The sequence below is a fragment of the Chenopodium album genome, chromosome 16 (genome assembly GCF_948465745.1).
Source record: "Chenopodium album chromosome 16, dcCheAlbu1.1, whole genome shotgun sequence".
NCBI classification, from domain to species: Eukaryota; Viridiplantae; Streptophyta; class Magnoliopsida; order Caryophyllales; family Amaranthaceae; genus Chenopodium; species Chenopodium album.
The window spans coordinates 50,820,488-50,841,677 of NC_137849.1; the positions used below are offsets into that span (position 1 = coordinate 50,820,488).

At 36.4% G+C, this 21,190-nt stretch overlaps 3 protein-coding genes across 4 annotated transcripts; all 3 read left to right on the plus strand.

The window, feature by feature from the left end:
• The first annotated feature begins 1,670 nt into the window (after positions 1-1,670).
• On the plus strand, positions 1,671-9,470 carry LOC145586940 (uncharacterized). 2 transcript variants are annotated; one of them, XM_081643915.1, is made up of 9 exons: positions 1,671-1,969; positions 2,066-2,172; positions 3,762-3,972; positions 4,059-4,593; positions 4,680-4,931; positions 5,051-5,242; positions 5,352-5,426; positions 5,545-8,061; positions 8,610-9,470. In XM_081643915.1, the coding sequence occupies exons 1-9, from the start codon at positions 1,806-1,808 to the stop codon at positions 8,946-8,948; spliced, it is 4,392 nt and encodes a 1,463-aa protein (XP_081500041.1). In that variant the 5' UTR covers positions 1,671-1,805; the 3' UTR covers positions 8,949-9,470. The 2 variants fall into 2 exon arrangements, with proteins under 2 accessions (XP_081500041.1, XP_081500042.1); XM_081643916.1 differs by having other exon boundaries at positions 3,765-3,972.
• A 394-nt stretch (positions 9,471-9,864) lies between these two features.
• Positions 9,865-12,357, plus strand: LOC145585874 (subtilisin-like protease SBT3.9). Its single transcript, XM_081642582.1, has 3 exons — positions 9,865-10,190; positions 10,912-11,009; positions 11,959-12,357. The coding sequence occupies exons 1-3, from the start codon at positions 9,979-9,981 to the stop codon at positions 12,048-12,050; spliced, it is 402 nt and encodes a 133-aa protein (XP_081498708.1). The 5' UTR covers positions 9,865-9,978; the 3' UTR covers positions 12,051-12,357.
• Positions 12,358-13,600: 1,243 nt separating this feature from the next.
• On the plus strand, positions 13,601-15,794 carry LOC145585875 (heat shock 70 kDa protein-like). Its single transcript, XM_081642583.1, has one exon. The coding sequence runs from the start codon at positions 13,617-13,619 to the stop codon at positions 15,591-15,593; it is 1,977 nt and encodes a 658-aa protein (XP_081498709.1). The 5' UTR covers positions 13,601-13,616; the 3' UTR covers positions 15,594-15,794.
• The last annotated feature ends 5,396 nt before the right edge of the window (positions 15,795-21,190 follow it).

Here is a 21,190-nt window from a genome sequence, read left to right on the forward strand (position 1 = left end):
CTTTGATAGTGGGCATTTGCTTGACTCTTTTTTATACTTTTTGTTAGCATAAATTTTCAAGCTTCACATCATTAAAGTGAAATTATCCACACCATTTGAGAAATTAAGATGATGACTTTTCACATAATTGAGAAGTCATAATGTAAACAGCTAATTATGCAAAACAAACAAAATACTTTTTTTATCCAATTAGGCAATTAGATCACTCACTTGTTTATAATTGAAGGTGAAGAAAACTTTGGAACACATCAATTAGTTAATGTAATAAACTATATTGGTTCTTGAAATTTGACTTGGAAAAAACACAGTTATAGATTGATTTATACAAAAGAAATGTGTAGTATGTGCTCTCAAAATTCCTTGGACATATAGAGTATGGAGTATGTTATAGTTTGAAACATCGAAACAATTAGTCAAATATGAGTTTTAGAATTGATAGCCTTTATGAATAACCTTTCTATTACGATTTTAAAAGGATGAAATACATTAGATAACATTGGCTTGGTATTGCCCATCATACTAACCCATCTAAGGCCATACGAGTATACCGCCCACCTACAAACCATTCTAATCTCATAAGCCTATATGAATTGACATGTAATTGACTTCAAATGTAATCCTTGATGCTCCTAAAAGACGGCATACTAAATGACACTTAATTAAGTTTCCGCTTATTACAATTTAAGTTCATAGTTGATCATAAGAAAATACTTGTATAACTACTTTGATATCTTTTTTATTTGGAATACACATAATCAGTTAACTTTACATAATTTTAAAAGCATTCATTAGTTTACATAGCAAAAATATATCTATTGGTAAAATACAATGAAGTTATCTTTAAAGAACGAAGGCAGTACTCCTGAAATCATAAATATAGTGTTGTATGAGGTTGAAATGTTTTAGTATTGGGCTTACTTCCTAAGCATAAATTGAGCTAAATAAAAAAAAGGGTTTTTTTATATAGTAACCCTGTTAATTTCGCTTTCTTACATTGTGCTCCAACATATATCACTTTTTACACTGTAACCCCAAGATACATTTTGTTTCTATATGGTAACCTTGCCGTTATCCCGCCGTTAAAATTCCGTTAGTGGGGCCTACTCTCAATTTATTAACATTTTCTTTTAATCAATTTGTGCGTTGGAAAATGTTCAATTTAAGGTTTTGGGGGCTATTTTGGTCCTTAAGGTTCCAAATTGAACCCAGATTTCACAAAAAAATAAGTAAATGTCTCGTTTTGCGTATTAAAATGTGAACACGTAAATCGAGACATTTCTTAATAAACAAATGAGGCATTTAAGTTATTTTTTTGCCAAATCTGAGCTCAATTTGAACCCTAAAGAGCTTAAATAACCCGCAAAACTTTAAACGGAATATTTTTCAATGCGCAAAATGATAAAAAAATATTAATAAATGGAAAGTGGGCCCCACTAACAGAATTTTTAACGGCGGGATAACGATAAGGTTACCGTATGGAAACAAAATGTATATTTGGGTTACAGTGTGAAAAGTGATATATGTTGGGACACCACGTAGAAAAGTGATTGGGACACCACGTAGAAAAGTGAAATTCAGGGATTACTGTATAGAAAAACCCAAAAAATAATTATAGACCACTAATATACGAATTCAGTCCATATCCATCCTCAAAGCCCAAATATCTTCTCTTGCAAGTTTCTTCAACCCAAAATTAGCAATTTCTGAAAATCTAGTATTCAACACTCAGAAAATTCCAGAAAACCCAGAAACACCAATTTCTAAATGTTAGATGAAGCATTCATAATCATTTGAAGCTGAAATCAATGGAGAAATTAAGCAATTCAAGCTCAAGAGAGATGCAATGCGTCGGAAAATTGGAAATTGCGAGCCCTAAAAAACCAGTTGGATTTCTTTGTGGTTCAATTCCTGTTCCTACTGATAATTCCTTCCACTCTTTCAGCTCTTACCTCGTTCCTTCTTCTTCAACGTAACCATTTTCTCTCTCCTCTTTCAGTTAATTTTTCTGGTTTTGATTATTTTTTTGAATTGTTTTGTTGATTTTTGTTGTTGAATTTGAATTTAGGGTGAGTGCACCGAGATATCGAATGCTTCCGACAGAAACTGATCTTAATAATCCGCCATTGACGACTACCAGTGCTCCTAATACGCGAACTTCTCCTCCTACTGAAGGTTAGATTATTATTACTTCTCCTTTTAGTATACTTTATATACTGCTATAGTATTAATTGTTGTTATTTTTGTGTTTGTAAATTAATGGATGTTATTAGTACTTTAAGCTGTAGATTTCTCGTTCTATTGTTGTTTGGAGGTAATAGTTATACTGAATACTGTTTTGGAATGTTCGGGAAATGATATAATGTTCTTTGAAATTGTACTGATAAAGTACTCTTGCATATAAGAAATGAACTGTATATTGATGAATTGAATTCCGTTATGTATTTATGTTTGTTCCGTTTGGGTAGTTTATCCACGGAGTAGATGATAGATGATGATATTTCCTGATTGTGAATATGGAACAATTGTACAGATTTATGTGAAAATTGGTGACAAGTCCAATAAAAACAAATTAAAGATCGTGTTCATAACACTAGTGAGTACTATTGGAATGTATGGGAGAAGAAATTATGTTTTGATAAATGGTCGAGATTATTTATCACCTGTTTTTCCTAGGTGATTGTCATCCTATACGAAATATACTCCTGTGAAATATTTATGTTTATTGGAGAGTTAATTCCAAAGTATTAATGTCAGTTTAGTATGAGAGAAGATTACCATTGGGTTGGATGAAAATATATCTAGGGCATTTCTAGGATTTTAATAGGTAAATAGACTGTGTCATGTATGAGCCTTGTTGATCACTGGTTAATGTTTTTACTTCATGTTGGGTTTGGGTGAGGTGGCGGGTGACAGTTGGTTCATATATTAGGTACTCACTGCAACATCTGTTTTTCCTCCTCCATGTCCATCACATATGAAATTGAGAGAAACTGCTGAAAAAACTAAGAAGCTGCTTGCTAAATAAGCTCTCTCACATTCTGAAAACCATGTTGCTAAATTTGGAATGTGGTTTGATGATATAAAGAGAATAAAGATCTCCATTGTCTGAGGTTGGAGATGAGGTATACTAGTGCATAAGATAGTGGGATATGCTGTATCAATGTTCCGGATAGCAGCCATATTTCCTCAAACTCATACTGAATAGAATATTTTTATTGCATTGTTTTTAGATGCTGAATGCTGATGATTCGTTTCTAAGTGAACATTGTGTCCTGTCCTGATGTTATATACCTCACATTGAGCATTTTTCCATAGCCTTGCTGCATGTTTCTATCATGCTTTAGATGCAAACCTTAAAAAAACGCTACTACCTTCATTCCTTAATGTGCTTAGTATTTTAGTAATTTTCACGCTTTCCAAAACCATTAATTTTTCTAATTATGTATTTGTGAAAATTATAATAAGTTGATATGCCAAAAGTACACATTTAGACGAATCTACAAAGACTCCGCATTTATATGATTTTCCATACATATAAGTTACAGACAGCAGTCAAAGTGTAATTAGTGAATTGTGTTAAAAATCTAAGTGCGAAGAACATTAAGGAACGAAGGTAGTGTATAATAGTGTGATTCTGGTGGTCATATGTCAATATTGCTGTTCTAACTTCTAAGTTAATATGATGCTTCTTAGGAAAATGTTTTCATTATGGATAGAGTTTTCATACAAATGATTAATTAGTTTAATGATTAATACTTTAGCAGGTGTATCCTGGGATGATGGAGCTGTTACATCTAACTTAGCTAGGAAGGGTGAGGCCCTTGCTGTATCTGGTTTGGTGGAGTATGGTGATGAGATAGATGTCATTGCTCCTGCAGACATCCTGAAGCAGATTTTTAAGATTCCATACACTAAGGCTCGGCTATCAATTGCAGTTCACCGTGTTGGGCAAACTCTTATTCTGAATGCAGGGTCAGTTTTTATTTCTCTGCTTTGTGTACTCATGGTGGTTTTTTGGTAGTATGCTTCGGTGATTTCAATAGTTTTATCTTTATCAGGCCTGATGTGGAAGAGGGAGAAAGATTCGTAAGGAGAAATCAGCCAAAATGCTCAGATGAATCACTCTTTCTCAATTTCGCAAAGCATTCAGTTCGAATGGAGGCTTGTGATTGCCCACCCACTCATTCCACTACCGCAGAAGGACAATCTAAATCTTCTGTTCTCCCAGACCCATTCGACCCTACAAGTACCTCCTTCAAATCTTCTGAATTTTTGACTCCTAACATTTCTGATAATGAAGGCACTGATGGACATTCTGGTTATTCTAAAGCCAAACAAGATGGATTGTATTGGGAAAGTAAGAAGAACAGAAACAAGGCACGTGATCCCGTAAAAAAGGCTTCTCGTATAGGTGAGAAACCCAGAGGCCCAGTGCAGGAATCCGAAAAGTATAGATGTAGTAATGATGAGTTTTTGAGAGTCCTGTTTTGGCAATTTCACAACTTCCGTGTTCTGCTTGGCAGTGATTTGCTCCTATTTAGTAATGATAAGTATGTATCTGTGAGCTTGCATCTATGGGATGTTTCTAGACAGGTGTGTATCATACTGTTTGTTTCTCTCTTCCGCATTATGCTCATGTCATACTTCTTACTATCTCTGTGTTTTCACTCAATTGTCAGGTCACGCCATTAACATGGCTTGAAGCTTGGTTGGATAATGTCATGGCAAGTGTTCCAGAGTTAGCCATCTGTTATCATAGAAATGGTGTAGTTAAAGGTTACGAACTTTTGAAAACGGATGACATATTTCTTCTGAAGGGCATGTCTGAAGATGGCACACCAGCATTTCATCCATATGTTGTTCAGCAAAATGGACTCTCAGTTTTGAGGTTTCTCCAGGCAAATTGCAAGCAAGATCCTGGTGCTTACTGGGTACCATATCACCTTTCTTTTGACTGGCTTCACTCCCTCTTTGGTTTGCTTCATTAAATTACTTATTGATTATATTATTTCATTATCTAATTCTTGCTTTCTATCTAATTTTCTCTCAGCTATATAAAAATGCTGGAGAAGATGTGATTCAACTTTTTGATCTCTCTGTCATTCCCCAAAACCATCCACCTGATACTGATGATGGTTGCTCGAGCTCTTTGCCATCGTTGATCCAGAGAGGAAGATCTGACTCTTTATTGTCGCTTGGAACTCTCCTCTACCGTACCGCTCATAGGCTGGCACTTTCCATGGTAACTCTAGGACACTACATCACTCTGTTTTTCTTGTTTCTATTTCATACTTCCACTTTCCTTTGCTCATATGACTTTGGTGGGTTTCTGTGTTGACTTCTCGTTTCAGGCTCCCGAAAGTAGGTTCATGTGTGCTCGGTTTGTCCGAAAATGTTTGGAGCTGTTGGATGAACCTGACCATCTGGTAAAATCCACATCCTTTTGCTGCTATTCTGTGAGAAAAAAAAGTTGATTGTTGCTTTTCATTGTTCTTAATTCAAAAAATTATATTTCCTTAGCTAGTTATGATTTGTTCTTGATAGGTTGTCCGTGCATTTGCACATGAACAATTTGCAAGGCTTATCTTGAATAATGATGAAGAGATCGACTTAGCTGCCGAAGTTTTCCCCCTCGCAGCGGAGGTGACTGTCACTGATCAAGAAGAAGAATCCTTGGATATTGTTAGTATTATATCAGAATCTAGTGTCCAGGAGTCATCAAAAAGTGAGCTTAATAATTCTCAGGATACAGTTTCTGAGGCTTCTGGAATTGATATTCAGGATATAAATATTTCGGAATCTTATGGCTTCAGTGCATCTGATCTCGTGGATGCCAAAAGCTCTGGGTTTCTGCAGGATCATAGAGCTAGTGAAGGCTACAACTTGCACACTGTGACCTCAACTCCTGCAGATGTAATTCGGACTATTGCCGATCCAATTTCCTCAAAGCTTGCTGCTGTACATCATGTTTCTCAAGCTATCAAGTCACTGAGATGGACACGGCAACTGCAAGGCGCTGAATCAGAGTTTGTTAATGATGAAACTACTCGGCCCCCACCTGTATCTGAAAATTTTTCTGTTTGTGCTTGTGGGGATACGGACTGCATTGAAGTTTGTGACATTCGGGAGTGGCTCCCAACATCAAAGCTGGACCACAAGCTGTGGAAATTAATTCTTTTGCTTGGAGAATCTTATTTGTCTTTGGGACAAGCCTACCGGGAGAATGGACAATTGCTGCAAACATTAAAAGTAGTTGAAGTTGCATGTTCTGTTTATGGGTCAGTGCCTCAATATCTTCAAGATGCGAAATTTATTTCCTCTATGGGTAATGGTCCAGCCTGGCAGAATAGACCCAGCAGTAGAGAGGTGCAAAGACCTATTATCAGAGGTGAAAGGCAACCATGCATGAGCTCTTATGATGACAGTATTAATCCTGCGGATTTCTCTTCAACTTACCTCTTTTGGGCCAAGGCTTGGATGTTAGTTGGGGATATTTATGTTGATTTTCTCACTTTACAAGGCGAAGAGACCTCTCCACCTTCAGCTCAAACAAATTCTTCTCAGGAATTAAAAATGTCTTCCGAAGTTGTAAAGGAACTCATTAGGCTTAAAAAGAAGCTGGGTCAGGATGTAGAGAATTGCAGCACATGTTCCCTTGTAAACTGCAGCTGTCAGAATGATAGGGCGAGCAGTGGCATAAGTGCCAGTAGCAGCAGTGGAGACACTGCCCCTTTTGTTCATAGCAAAAGACAGAGTAGGAGATCACATTTGAGAAATACAGGCACCTCTCTCTCTGCTAACCCAGAAAATCACCGTCCCCATTGTAAAGTAGATATGGGAAGAAATTCTGTAGGGACAGTGGACGAAAGGGATAGTGATTCAACTTTAGATGAGAATAACATGACTACAAATGTCAACAGGGATGATGACCATGTGGAAGAAACTATAGGTTCTGTTACCATGGAACGCACTGGGGATGCATCAGATAATGCTGATGCTGACTCTTCTTTTGACAGTTCAATTGAAACATCATCTGAAGTATCCCCTAAATTCAGAAGTGGTGGTATATTTAAGTACCTGCAAGGTCCTGGAAGTACTGATACGGATAGCATTCTTTCATCGGCATTAATATGTTATGAGTCAGCTAGTAAGTCTTTGGTTGAGCTTTCTAATGTTTCGCATGAGTTGCAGTCTGTGCTTAAGAAGATAGGATGGGTGTGCAATGAACTTGGAAGACTCAGGCTTGAAAGAAAGAATCTGGCCAAAGCTGAAGTTGCTTTTGCTAAGGCGATAGATGCATTTAGAGAAGTTTCTGATTATACCAATATTATATTAATTAACTGTAATTTGGGTCATGGTAAACGAGCATTGGCTGAGGAAATGGTATCAAAGATGGAGTATTTTAAATCAAAATCAATTCTCCGTGATGCATACGTGCAAGCCTTGGAAGCTGCTAAAGTGGAATATGGGAAGTCACTTAGGTTTTATGGAGCTGCAAAGTCGGAACTAAGCAACAACAGTGTCGAGGCAGATGATTTGTTAAATAACCTGAGAACTGAAGTCTATACTCAGTTTGCTCATACTTATTTAAGGCTTGGCATGTTATTGGCTAGGGAAGATACAGTAGCCAATGTTCATATAAATGGAGCTCTGGAAGACAAACCGATGGGGTCTCAAGGTCTTAGTGACAAAAGGACAAAGAAAGGACAGAAGAAGAATCAGATTTCAGCCAATGATGCCATTAGAGAAGCGTTGTCTATTTATGAGTTTTTGGGTGATGTACGAAAACAGGAAGCTGCATATGCGTATTTCCAGCTAGCTTGTTATCAGAGGGATAGTTGCTTGAAGTTTTCAAATTTAAGCCACAGAAGCAGCAATCAATCAAAAAATGAAAATGGCATTCTTCAAAGGGTAAAGCAGTATCTCTCCTTAGCTGAGAGGAACTGGCAGAAGGCTGTTGAATACTACAGTGCAAATAGACATCCTACCATGTATCTAACCATATTAATTGAGAGAGCCGCTCTATTATCAAATCTCCATAGTGTTTATAACTCATATGTGGTACGTTTCCTTGCTAAGATGTTCAAATCTTTTTCTTCACATATTTAGGCAGAAGTTCCAATCTCACTAGTTATCGTTATCCTCACCCACAAACTGAAAAAGCTGGAGTTGGAATTGTATTAGTATCTGTTTAATGGTATGGTCATGTAATAGTATTATGATCTTATCCCTACCCAACACCTCATATAGGGTGTATGCCTGTAGGAAAAATTTGGGTGGATTTATTTTGGCTATTGAGATGGATTTAGAGAAGTGAGAAAATAAGAGTTCATTAGTAAACCACTAGGGAAAGAGGATTGGATGGGCCTTTTCTGAGTTCTGTGGTAAGGTGTTCTTTTTTATTATTCCATCGAGTGATACACATGATGATGGTTAAGAATGGCCTATGGGTATTGAATTAAGTTTTCTAGAAAGTTGCGGATCCAGGGTATATATCTTATGTAACAAGTCTAGACATGTCACACAAGGCTGTCGTTACTGAATGCTTGTTGACTTAGCTATATTCTACTGTGAAGTTTGACGTTGCTAACTATCTGTTAATTGTGCAGATGCTAGAAACTGCCTTGACTTGCCTGCTTGAAGGACGTTACGTCTCAGCGAAAGTGCATCCAGATTCCTCCTCTAGTGACAAGTCAGATATCTTTGCTAAATTCTGGAGGCAATTGCAGATGCTATTGAAGAAGATGTTGGCCTCTTCTCTATCAGCAGGTCCAAACAAAACGGCTGTTGCTTCACAGGCACCAACTCCATCATCAAAGAGGTTTGGAGATTCTGAGAAATTGAAAGAGCTTTATAAGATGTCCCTCATATCCCAAGATTTCCACCAGTTGCAATCTATGAACAATTTATGGGCTGGTATCACTGTACAGGATGATCAAACTAACTAACTGGCAGTGACTAACATCCCAGACTGAAAGTACGGCATGATTTTGGCATCTTATTTGTGTGCAGTGCTGCATAATACTGTCTGGTAACTAGTGGTTGTGGCTGCTCTTGTGTCCTAAAAACAGCATCCAATACGCGTAGCTCAACTAGATGCAGACATAATTACCATTGCACCACCTTTGGTTCAGCTATTTGTATCTATATAAATATATTACTCTGGTGCGCTGGAAGGCTTGCACCTGTGTATATAATTGTGCAAAGGTTTCCAAATATCACATGATGTAACGGTGTTAGTGAATCCTATACTGTATGTATAATAGCTCCCACAGTAAGTCAGAAACAATATAGTAACCCAAGTTGGTAAGGAATAGTCACACTCTAGTTTTCTTGCGCTGTAGATAGTTATATAGTTTGAACGTTGGGGATATGGCTTCAACTGGTTACTTTGTATAAATGAATTGATGTGTTCAAGGAACTTCGTTAGCTAGTGCTGCAAATGATTTGGCATTGAGTTTTCCACTTTTTTTCTTGTTCTTTTTCTTTTTTTTTTTTTTTTTGGGATGTTGCATAAACTTAATGATCCTTTCATTTTTATAGCATCTCATGGTTACAAACAATACCCTATTATAGCATCACATGCTTGAATATTTCTAATACAATTCAAATTAATTTTCTTTATTTTTTGTTCTAAGAAATCAAGCCCAACTCATACGTAAACTTGATTTTTAATGTACTTGTATAATCTAAACTAACTGTGTCGTATTTAAACTAAGCGTGTCGTTTTTAAATCACGTTGTAACATTTTTCGACTCAATCAGTTGAAACAAATGTCCAAAGTCTACTAGAGCGGTGGTGAGCACATTGGAGGAAGAAAGATCATAAACCTTTTAATTAAGTTACCAATTTATTAAGTTTATCCAAATACACAAATCATTTCATCAAAATAGAAATTCTGTTCTCTGAAAAATGTGTGCTAATACGAAACCATAGGAAACGCGCACACACAAGAAGTCCTTCCTATATAAATAGAAGATGAAAATGCGCAATAATCTTTCCACCATAATTCTGCTCTTCCTAATAACGTTCACAAATTCAATTCTCCAGAAAAAATCATCAATGGCTGAAACTGCTCCACCTTCATCATCTGCTCCTGCCGATGTTTACATCGTTTACACTGAACAGCCTTCTGATGGCGCTGATCATGAATCCTCCCATCTTCGCACCCTTTCTTCTGTTGTTGGCAGGTTTCACTTCTTCTTGATTATTTCAAATCATCATTGATTTCTGTAATTTGTTCTTTTTTTGGCTTCTTTTTGTTGATTTGTAATTGGGATTTGCTTGTTATGATTGCAATACCAGATTTCTAGGGTTTGATTTTTTGGATTGAAGTAGAATGGATTTGATGACTCTTGGGTACTTGGTTTCTTTTTTATGTTATTGTGTGGGTGTGGCAATTGCGAAATGAAATTGATTTGTAAATGATGATTTTTGTGCTTGCTAATGGTAATTGTGCAATGGCAGAATTTTTTAAGAATTTATTAGGTTGTATCTGCTGGATTATTTCTTAAGAATTGAAGTTTGTTGGTGAATGTTTTTGAGACAATTAATTAGGGAAAAGTTGTTTTTTTGAGCTATTTTTATGGATGTTGTCTGTTTGATGATCGATTGATCTGTCCACAATTAAGCTTCCTAGAAAAATGTAATCTTTTCATCTGATGCAGCAAATTTGTTTTCAAGATGTTTGCTTTGAATTTGAGTTTGAATGTAACTACACTCACTTAAGAATAATGTGAGTCATAAGGATTTTTGAGCTGTGAATTTTTCTGGTCTTATTAAGTTAGGCAGAAGAAAGTGGATTAAATGGGAAATTCAGCTGCAAATGTATTCTTAGATTTCTTACTTGCTGTTGATGTTGAACTTTTTGAGTTTCTTTTAATCTTTAATGCATATCCCTTATTTCTTCAGTGAAGAAGCAGCCAAGGAATCCTTGATTTATGTTTACAAGAGCGCAGCTACTGGATTCTCGGCCAAGCTGACTCCTGAGCAAGTTTCACAGCTTGAAAGTATGGTTTTTCGCTCTGTTTCTTGATCAATAGTGTGATTAGTGATGATAGAGTTTTGAAGATGGTATTTGTGCCATTTATCTAACATTTTTAAAAAATTATAATATAGATTTGGTATGATTTGTACTTGAGAATTAGGGTGATTACAGATATACTACTTGTGCTTGTGATGATGGTTTTGACTTGCTATATTTGATAAAGTGTAGAGCATGTTTGGTATGAATATTTATAGGGTTGATTATGAAAAGTATTTCTGTTATAGGTTGTTTAGTTTGAAGGATATGACAAAAATATCCCTTAACTTTTGGGAAATTGATTTCACCCGTCTTTTACCTTCCTCAACTTAATGGTAATACATCATGTTACCCTCCTCCCTCTTTGATTAGAATTTATTCCTTTTTAATACCAAATCCTTCTCTCATTCCATTCCCTCCATTCATACCAAAAACAACCCAAGTATCTGTGGGGTAGTATGTGTCAAGTGAGGAAGAGGGTAGTATGTGTCATAAGCCAAATATTTACACATTTAGGTCTGTTTTGTTTTCACTGCTACTGTTGATCCTTTTCGAGTTAGCATATTATGGTTGAGAGCTTCAGACTTCAGTAAAGCATCCATGTGTTGTGCTCCTAATTTTTTGTGGTGATCATATTTAGTGAGTCTTCTTGCCCCTCGTTTTTCTAGGGCAAATTTGCAAAAGCAGCACAACCATGGTTTGTGTTCAGTGTTTGCCATTATTGTAATATCCTTGCTGAATGCCTTGAAAATGATCTGTTTTCTTTTTCTTTAAATATATGGGAATGGTGTAATTTTGTGCATCTACTTAGAACCAGTCACCTTTTATATGACCTGGCAAAAAAAATGTGAACTTATTCTGTAACTTTGAGGTTCAAACAGAGATAAATTAACTTTTTGTCAATAGTTTTTTGACTTAAAATTTTCTGTTAACAGAGCAACCCGGAGTACTTCAGGTTGTGGTCAGCAAAACTGTTCAGCTTCATCCTGTCGGTGGTGGTGGGGCGGGAAATAATATGATGGTTTGATGCTGTCACTTCTGTGTTACCTACATGGGCTTAAATACAGTCTACACTGGTGTTTGTAAACTTATTAACACCAATGTACAGTGTTTGTTACCCATAAATAAAGTTTTCTACTGATAGACATGTAGAAGTTATAGTAATAGTATGGAAGTAATGTTTAATGCATGTAGTTCTTGCAAGCATTGTATTATAATCCAGCACAATGGATGTTATGAATATGATATTGGTTGTGTTGAGTGACCAATCCGGCCAACCCTCACCTCCAACCCCAATAATACTAATATAGTAATGCTATGTATTTTAGACTTTAGAGTTATCATTGATATTGATCCAAATTCATTTTTGAGAGTTTAGAGACCTATTGGTAAGCATTTTGTGGTTCTAAACCAACTTTAATGACCTAGGGAGACACCCTCCACATTCAGTTTCGTTTTGCAAAAATTTCCTGAAATTGATTCAAAATCGTGAATTATTGCCTTCAATTTTATTAAATTTTTGAATTTTTTGAACTCGGAAAAATAGTAAGTTGAGGTGCTTCCCATGAAGCTTATAAACCCCGTGAAGCTAATTTGGTGGTTGGAATCATCCACTTGTCCTCGTAACTATCATTTTAGCTAGGTACAAACACGCCTCTATCATTGAATCAAGGCCACCTTGGGCCATTAGGTGACCTAGGGTGGCCAACTACTAGACGTATATAATTTCAAGTGACCTTCTGTCTCTCCGGGATGCATCTAATCTATGATGTCAAATCCTAAAAATGGATTGATTTCTAAACATATAACGTTAATTTTTAAACCTTAGACTATGCATATCAGAAGATAATTTTATAAATTGATCTAAAAATTGTATAAACATTTAATTTTGAAAAAAAGGGATTAATCACGCCGAGTTTTGCTTCATTAAATTAAAATCATTTTTTTTTAGTACTGAGTAACTTTTTTTTTTAAAAGGTGAATAACATTTATTTTAACAGGTAAGGAGAAAGCCTTATTCTATTAAAACCAAAACCGGTCGAATAATTCTTTCAAAAAAAAAAAAAAAAAAAAAAAAAAAAAACAGATCGATTAATCCAACAAATCTTATTTGTACTTATAATCCAGTACCTGTAAATAAATGTGAGCCCATATCCACAATAACCTTACGTCAAAAAATCTTATTAAATTCACCCTTTTTTCAGGTGTATGAAAAAAAAGTGACAAAAAAAAAAGGGGTGTGAAAAAAAAAGGTTGGTAGAAAAAACAAGAGAGTCCCAGAAAACTCCCGCCCCTTTTAATTGTAACAGTTCTCGACAATCCCATATTCTTCTCTTCCTTTCCAACTCCACATATTTCTACCTTTCTCTCGATCCTTCACTTTTACCGCCATTTATTTCCATCTCTTTCCTTGAAGTATATATATATATATATATATATATTGCCCACCTCATAACTCTTTCAATTCATTCAATCAACGCAAAAAACACACACAATCAAACAACAAGATCTTCAATAACCCTCTCTTCACTTACAACAAAAACAACACAAGCTCTGTTTTCTTGATTATTTTCTTTGCATTCATATTATCATCATGTCAGCCGGCGCGAAAGCTGAAGGTAAAGCTATTGGTATCGACCTCGGTACAACCTACAGTTGTGTGGGTGTGTGGCAAAATGATCGAGTCGAGATCATTCCCAATGATCAAGGCAACCGTACCACCCCCTCGTATGTCGCCTTTACCGACACTGAGCGGCTCATTGGTGACGCTGCTAAGAATCAGGTTGCCATGAACCCTCAGAATACTGTCTTTGACGCTAAGCGTCTTATTGGTCGACGTTTCTCTGATGCTACTGTTCAGGCCGACATGAAGCACTGGCCTTTTAAGGTTGTTGCTGGACCAGCTGACAAGCCTATGATTGTTGTCAACTATAAGGGGGAAGAAAAACAGTTCGCCCCTGAAGAGATTTCTTCTATGGTTCTGACAAAGATGAAGGAAGTTGCTGAGGCTTATTTGGGGCAGACTGTTAAAAATTCTGTTATTACTGTCCCTGCGTATTTTAATGACTCTCAGAGGCAGGCTACAAAGGATGCCGGGTCGATTTCCGGGATGAATGTCATGAGGATCATCAATGAGCCTACTGCGGCTGCCATTGCTTATGGTTTGGATAAGAAGGCGTCGAGGACAGGGGAGAAGAACGTCCTCATTTTCGACCTTGGTGGCGGGACCTTTGATGTGTCCCTTCTTACAATTGAGGAAGGGATCTTTGAAGTGAAGGCCACTGCAGGTGATACCCATCTCGGAGGTGAAGATTTTGATAATAGATTGGTGAATCATTTTGTTGCTGATTTTAAGAGGAAACATAAGAAGGATATTTCTGGAAATGCTCGGGCGTTGAGGAGGTTGAGGACTGCCTGTGAGAGAGCAAAGAGGACTCTCTCGTCGACTACTCAGACGACGATTGAGATTGATTCCTTGTATGAAGGGATTGATTTCTATTCTACCATCACGAGGGCGAGGTTTGAGGAGTTGTGTATGGATATGTTCAGGAAGTGTATGGATCCTGTGGAGAAGTGTTTAAGGGATGCAAAGATTGACAAGTCTAAAGTGGATGATGTTGTTTTGGTAGGAGGGTCCACGAGGATTCCTAAGGTACAGCAGCTTCTGCAAGACTTCTTTAACGGGAAAGAGCTCTGTAAGAGCATTAACCCGGATGAGGCAGTTGCGTATGGAGCTGCTGTGCAGGCTGCTATTCTGTCAGGTGAAGGTGATCAGAAGGTTCAGGAACTGCTCTTGCTTGATGTTACCCCGTTGTCTCTAGGAATTGAGACAGCAGGAGGTGTGATGACTGTGCTCATTCCAAGGAATACAACAATTCCAACGAAGAAGGAGCAGATTTTCTCTACTTATTCTGATAATCAGCCAAGTGTGCTGATCAAGGTGTACGAAGGAGAGCGTCCTATGACCAAGGACAACAACTTGTTGGGTACCTTTGAGCTTAAAGGGATTCCTCCGGCCCCTAGGGGAGTCCCTCAGATTAATGTTTGCTTCGACATTGATGCAAATGGTATCCTGAATGTTTCTGCAGAGGATAAGACTGCAGGGGTGAAAAACAAGATTACCATCACTAATGATAAGGGGAGGTTGAGCAAGGAAGAGATTGAACGAATGGTGAAGGAAGCAGAGCAGTACAAGGCCGAAGATGAGGCTGTGAAGAAAAAGGTGGATGCTAAGAACTCCCTCGAGAACTATGCATACAACATGAGGAACACTATTAAGGATGATAAAATTGGAGGGAAGTTGGATGCTTCGGATAAGCAGAGGATTGAGAAGGCTGTTGATGAGGCAATTGAGTGGTTGGATAAGAATCAGTTGGCTGAAGTAGAGGAGTTTGAGGATAAACAGAAGGAGTTAGAGGATTTGTGTAATCCTATTATCGCGAAAATGTATGGTGGTGGTGCTGCTGGTGCAGGGATGGATATGGGTGGTGACATGCCAGGTGGTGGTGCTTCAGGCGGTATGGGTGGAGGTAGTGGTGGTGCTGGGCCTAAGATTGAGGAGGTCGATTAAGAGATTTATGTTTTATGAGCATGATATAGGATTTCCTCTGTTATTATCAAATTGCTCTTGACTTGTGATTTTGTATTTTGGGGTTTTTCTAGGGGGGAAAGGGGGGCCAAGTATATTGAGGAATAAAGCTTAGCTTATGTTTTAGCATTGTAACTTTGATGGTTGTAATTAATATTATCATATGACATAAAATATATTTTGTTATAATTCAAATCCAGTTATGTTGTGCATTGCATATCTAGTGCATGAAGTTATTACCTTGGTTTGACATTGTTTAACATGTTTGATTCAAAAAACATTAAGCAGTAGGTAAAATATATAATGGAGGGGCAAAATTTCAACTTGTGATGATTCATTTAGATTTTAGCTGTCAATGAAAATAATGTAAAATATTAGTTGATACTCTGTAATTATTTGTTATAATAGGTAAAACACAACGGTCACTTCTATTTCAGAAAGAAAACAAAAGCTTATTTCCACTTAGCCTAATTATGTGGGAAGTTATTTTTAGATGGAACTTTGTACTAATATTTTAGATAAGGAACTTTTGACCAATTTAAATTGGTTCAATCAGGGTGATTTCTTTCTATGATTCCCTGTGTTCTCTGTATATTAGAAACTCCATTTTGCTTGTTGCTTGTTTTTCTAATTACATACAGGGTGAACAACAATCAATTTGAACTGAACACATAAATTCATTTAAAAAAAAAAAAAAAAAAAAACAATTGTAGTTTTTAATTGTTATTGTTACAATATAAGTTCCTTTTCAGCTTCATTCTATGGGCAGAATAATGCAGCAAGCTAAGATTCATAATTCCATAGCCTATGTAGGAGTTGAACCTACATCATAGTGCAAATTGCACATAGCTCTACCAATTGAGCTAATAGGCTTTAATTGGTTTTCGGAGGGAAAAAAAAAAAAAATGTTAGGCATTTTGTAGTAAGAATACAAAACTCGGCCCAAACTAACACAACTGATGCAATAAAACTACGCTGACAAACAACATGCTCATTTCAGCTAAAACAGAGCAACAAAGAGATAGCACTCTGAACTGCATTACACATACAGCTTAACTGTATTGATAAATTTTGCAGTTACCACTGTGAGGGGTAAAACCTTGCGCCAACATTAGTTCACTGTAATCTCAGATTCCTAAAAACCCAAACAACATAGATAAACGTCCCTCAAAAAATAGACATAAACACCTCCAAAAATCATCCCAACAATTACAAAATCAACAAGTATATTCACAATTACCTCAAGAGACTAGCATTAACTTGACCTTATATCATAGAATATACACTTCCAAACCAACAATGAACAATCAATATCTCAAGCTTTATCTCAATTCCAATTCCTCCACTCCACTGAGAGAATATAAACTGAAAATATACCCAAACACTCCAAAGCCCTCTCTTAAAACCTAGAAAACTCACTGAAATAAGATTGAGAAACTCAAGAAGACCTCTGCATTTATAAGGATTGAGAAACTCAAGATTAAGAAACTCAAGAAGACTCACTGAAATAAGGTTTATAAAGATTCAGCTGGCACAATACATTTTCCCCATACTACTTGATCACACTTGCATTCTACGCAAAATATTCCATCCGGAACTCAGCACTGCATATCAATCTAGCCCAATTTTAATATTTCAACACAACCATTAAGGTGCCAAGAGAGATACTTTGGTGGGCAATGTTGAAGAAAGGTATCCCACGAAGGTATGTAGACCTAGTTAAGGATATGTATCGGGATGTGTCAACAAATGTGAGGACATGCGGAGGGTTGACAAAAGATTTCCCTATTACAATCGGATTGCATCAAGGGTCTGCATTAAGCCCTTTTCTTTTTGCAACGGTTCTAGATGAAGTAACTAGACCAATTCAAGATGAGGTTCCATGGTGTATGTTGTTCGCAGATGATATCGTTTTGGTGGATGAGACTAAGGATGGGGTTAATGTCAAGTTGGAGCAATGGAGGCAAAGGTTGGAATCTAGAGGGTTTAAGCTAAGTCGGAGTAAGACTGAATATTTGGTATGTCGTTTTGGCACTCAGAGGGGGACAAGCAATGAAGTGGTGAGTTTGGATGGAAAGGATTTGACCATGAGTGAATGTTTTAAGTACCTAGGGTCGATCATCCAGAAGAATGGTGACATTGATCAAGACGTGACCCACAGGATTAAGTCAGGGTGGCTTAAATGGAGAGCGGCCACGGGAGTGTTATGCGACCGCAGCATTCCCTTAAAGTTGAAGGGAAAATTCTACAGGACTGCCATAAGACCAGTGTTGCTCTATGGTACAGAATGTTGGGCTTCTAAGAAAGAGCATATTAAAAAGATGGAGGTTACGGAAATGCGCATGTTAAGGTGGATGTGTGGAAACACTTTAAGAGATAGAATCAGAAATGAGGTTATTCGCAAGAAAGTAGGTGTGGCGGGCATTGTAGATAAATTAAGGGAAAATCGTCTGCGTTGGTTTGGACATGTAAGACGGAGACCCGAGGGTGCACCGGTGCGAAGAGTGGAAGAGTGGGACCATGGAGGGATTAAACGAGGAAGAGGGAGACCAAAGATGACTTGGTTGGAAGGAGTGAGGAAGGATATGAAGTGCATGGATTTACGTGAGGATGAAGTTTTGGATCGTAAGGGATGGAGGAGAAAGATTTATGTTGATGACTACACGGAATAATCAAATTTGGTTCATGTTAGCCGACCCCACTTTTGGGATTAAGGCTTTGATTGATTGATTGATTGATTGATTGAACACAACCATTAAGAAAAACTTCAAAATCATTAAGAAATGAACTATACAGAAATAAGCAGGTCAAAAACCATTCAACCAATTCATTATCAAAAGCAAAAACTCCACCCACCTGAGGGGAAAAACCTTCAAGCTATTATAGCACTTTGCCAGAAAAACGTTGCAAGCACTCAGTGGTAAGTAAAATACATCCCGAAGAACTGCAAATAGTGCAAAATCTCCTCGAGGTAAAAATAAACTCCAAATCCCGTACAATTCAATAATCATCCAATCAATTCATAACCCTATTGAAGTCCTGCATACTAAAACACAATCCAAGAGAGAGGGATAAAACCTACAGCCATATATAGTTATCCGTGGTTTACATGTTATTTTAAACAAGATAAAATTGCAACAGAAGGTTACAAAAATAAATTAAAATAAAACCGGATCAGGAGAAGTTTCAAATATTCTTTTTTTATTATTTAGTATACACAGTATACACAATGAAATACTTCCTCCCAAGTCCCAACTCATATCTAGGATGATATGCTAAAATAAGACACCAAATAATGTTACGCCATATCACACTACAAGCATTAGTTTGAAAGTGTATTCCATCCTCAAAATCAACAGCCCTTGTCAATCACACCATATAAATACACTTCGTATACATCAGGAAGTAGCTCACGTCCCTCTAACCATCAATAAAACAAACCTAACCTTGACACCAGCATTTTGCAACCATCAATAAGAACAAACCTAACCTTGACACCAGCATTTTGCAATACATATATTAATACTAAGCATCAAATCAGATATCAACTTTCTAAAATGACTTTTGACAATAACATCACAAAAAAAAATCCTCTCCAAAGTCCGAAACAAGTGAATTGTCATCCAACCAATACATAAATCCTTTTCTATTCCTAAATGCCTAAACACCATTAGACGGTTAAAGCCTTAAACCATAACATTAACTCGGGAAAAATATCAGATCACAAAACAAATTTGAATATTGAAAACCATACAGACTTATAACCAAGTTAAAAACCAATCAAAATTAACTCAATTTTCTGCAAACTTACATCACACTAAAATTAACATACATATTCAATACAATGAATCAACTAACATATATTAAACAAAAAACAGACGATAATTCCACAACACAAGTAGCAAATTACATTAACATTTACCAGATTAGTTGATTGCGAGGTTCGGGTGGTGATGGTTGATGAGTTGTCGTTTCGGGATGGTGGTGTTGACATTAGAAGTTTCTCATAATGTTGACTGGAGTTGAGCGTTGGAGGAGAGAGAATCAGCTCCGATGAAACCCTAATATACCGAACTCAAAGACAATTAGAACTAATTTTACTCTAACAAGTGATTGGATGTTACAATTACCAAAAAAAATTCCCCAATTTGAAGATTTGACCGATGATTTACGTAATCGGAGTGTGAATTTAGACGAACATGAGAAATCAGAAACATCGTGTGAGGTTAGGGTTAGGGTTTTGATCGGAATTGATAGGTTTCCGACGAGGAAATTGAAAGCAGAGCGAAATTTTACACATTTACGGAGTACGAGAACAATTTTATACTGTGAAATTATTGCTTTTGTGAACTTGTTGACTTATTGACTTGTTTGACAATTAACATGATTATTTATTTTTATTGAACTTAAAATTATTTTTACGGAGATGAAAAAGTTAATTATATTGGTTGTATAATAGAATTATTGAAAAATTTATAATGAATCCATAATTTTGTAACAATTGTAATTCTTAAATCATGAACGTACATTAGATAGAATAAAATCGACATGTTGAATTTGACGAAAATATATTATTTACCATCAACTTAAAATGTAGTTGTTTTATCCCTTTCATTGTTTTAAGCTTGACACTACGATAACAATCATTTGAATAACTAAGGGCTTGTTTGGTTCACCTTATTTTTGCTTATCTAAACTTATCTAATCTGGTCTGATCTGATCTTAATGTTAGATTTGGCCAAACTTTGACCTTAAATATACGATAATCTATACGGAAACAATATATCAAGTGGAGTCTTGTTAGATTCGTAATAATGTGTATTTTATTAATATGTGATTTTCATAATTTATTTCATTACGAAATTAAAGATATTTAACGATAAAAAACTGCACATAAAACGATAATTTGATTCGAACTTATTTTTTCTTATCTGATCTGAACTTATTTTTGTGAAATAAGTAAAAATCAAGTGAACTAAACAAGGGCTAACTAGATTAATTGAGCAAATTTTAAGTTTGGCCTAGGCTACTATTAAAGTATTGATAAGGTCCAATCTATAGCTATTTACTTGTATATAGTGACTGTAAACACAAATTTTAAATATGTTAAATATAGATACAAAACAAATGCAACAAAATTTTAATTTTAATAATTTGATAATTTATGGGTACAATCTCTAATTTGCTCCTCTAACTCGATCTCCACTTCGACTTTGACGTAATTCACGAATTGACTTGATTCTCGAACGACGGTCGTAGAAGCTTGATCTTGATCGAAGATTTGATGTAGAACTTTGACTTATGTTGATATAGAGCTTTGACTTGTTGTTGATGTAAACATTTGGTTTGAATTCTTTTTTGAGGGCCGACGAGGCTTGATTTCGATTAATGACTATTTAATGTAGAGGTTGAACTGGTGATGTTCTTGATGATTTGAAGCTCTTCTTTCCTTCGTGTTGAGGCCTTGAGGGCCGTCGAGGCTTGATCTCTTTCACGGGTGATCTTCTAAAGTAGAATGGCTCTGTTGAAAGATTTAAAGTATTTGAGAGGTTTTCCTTGGAGAGATTTAGGATTTTAAG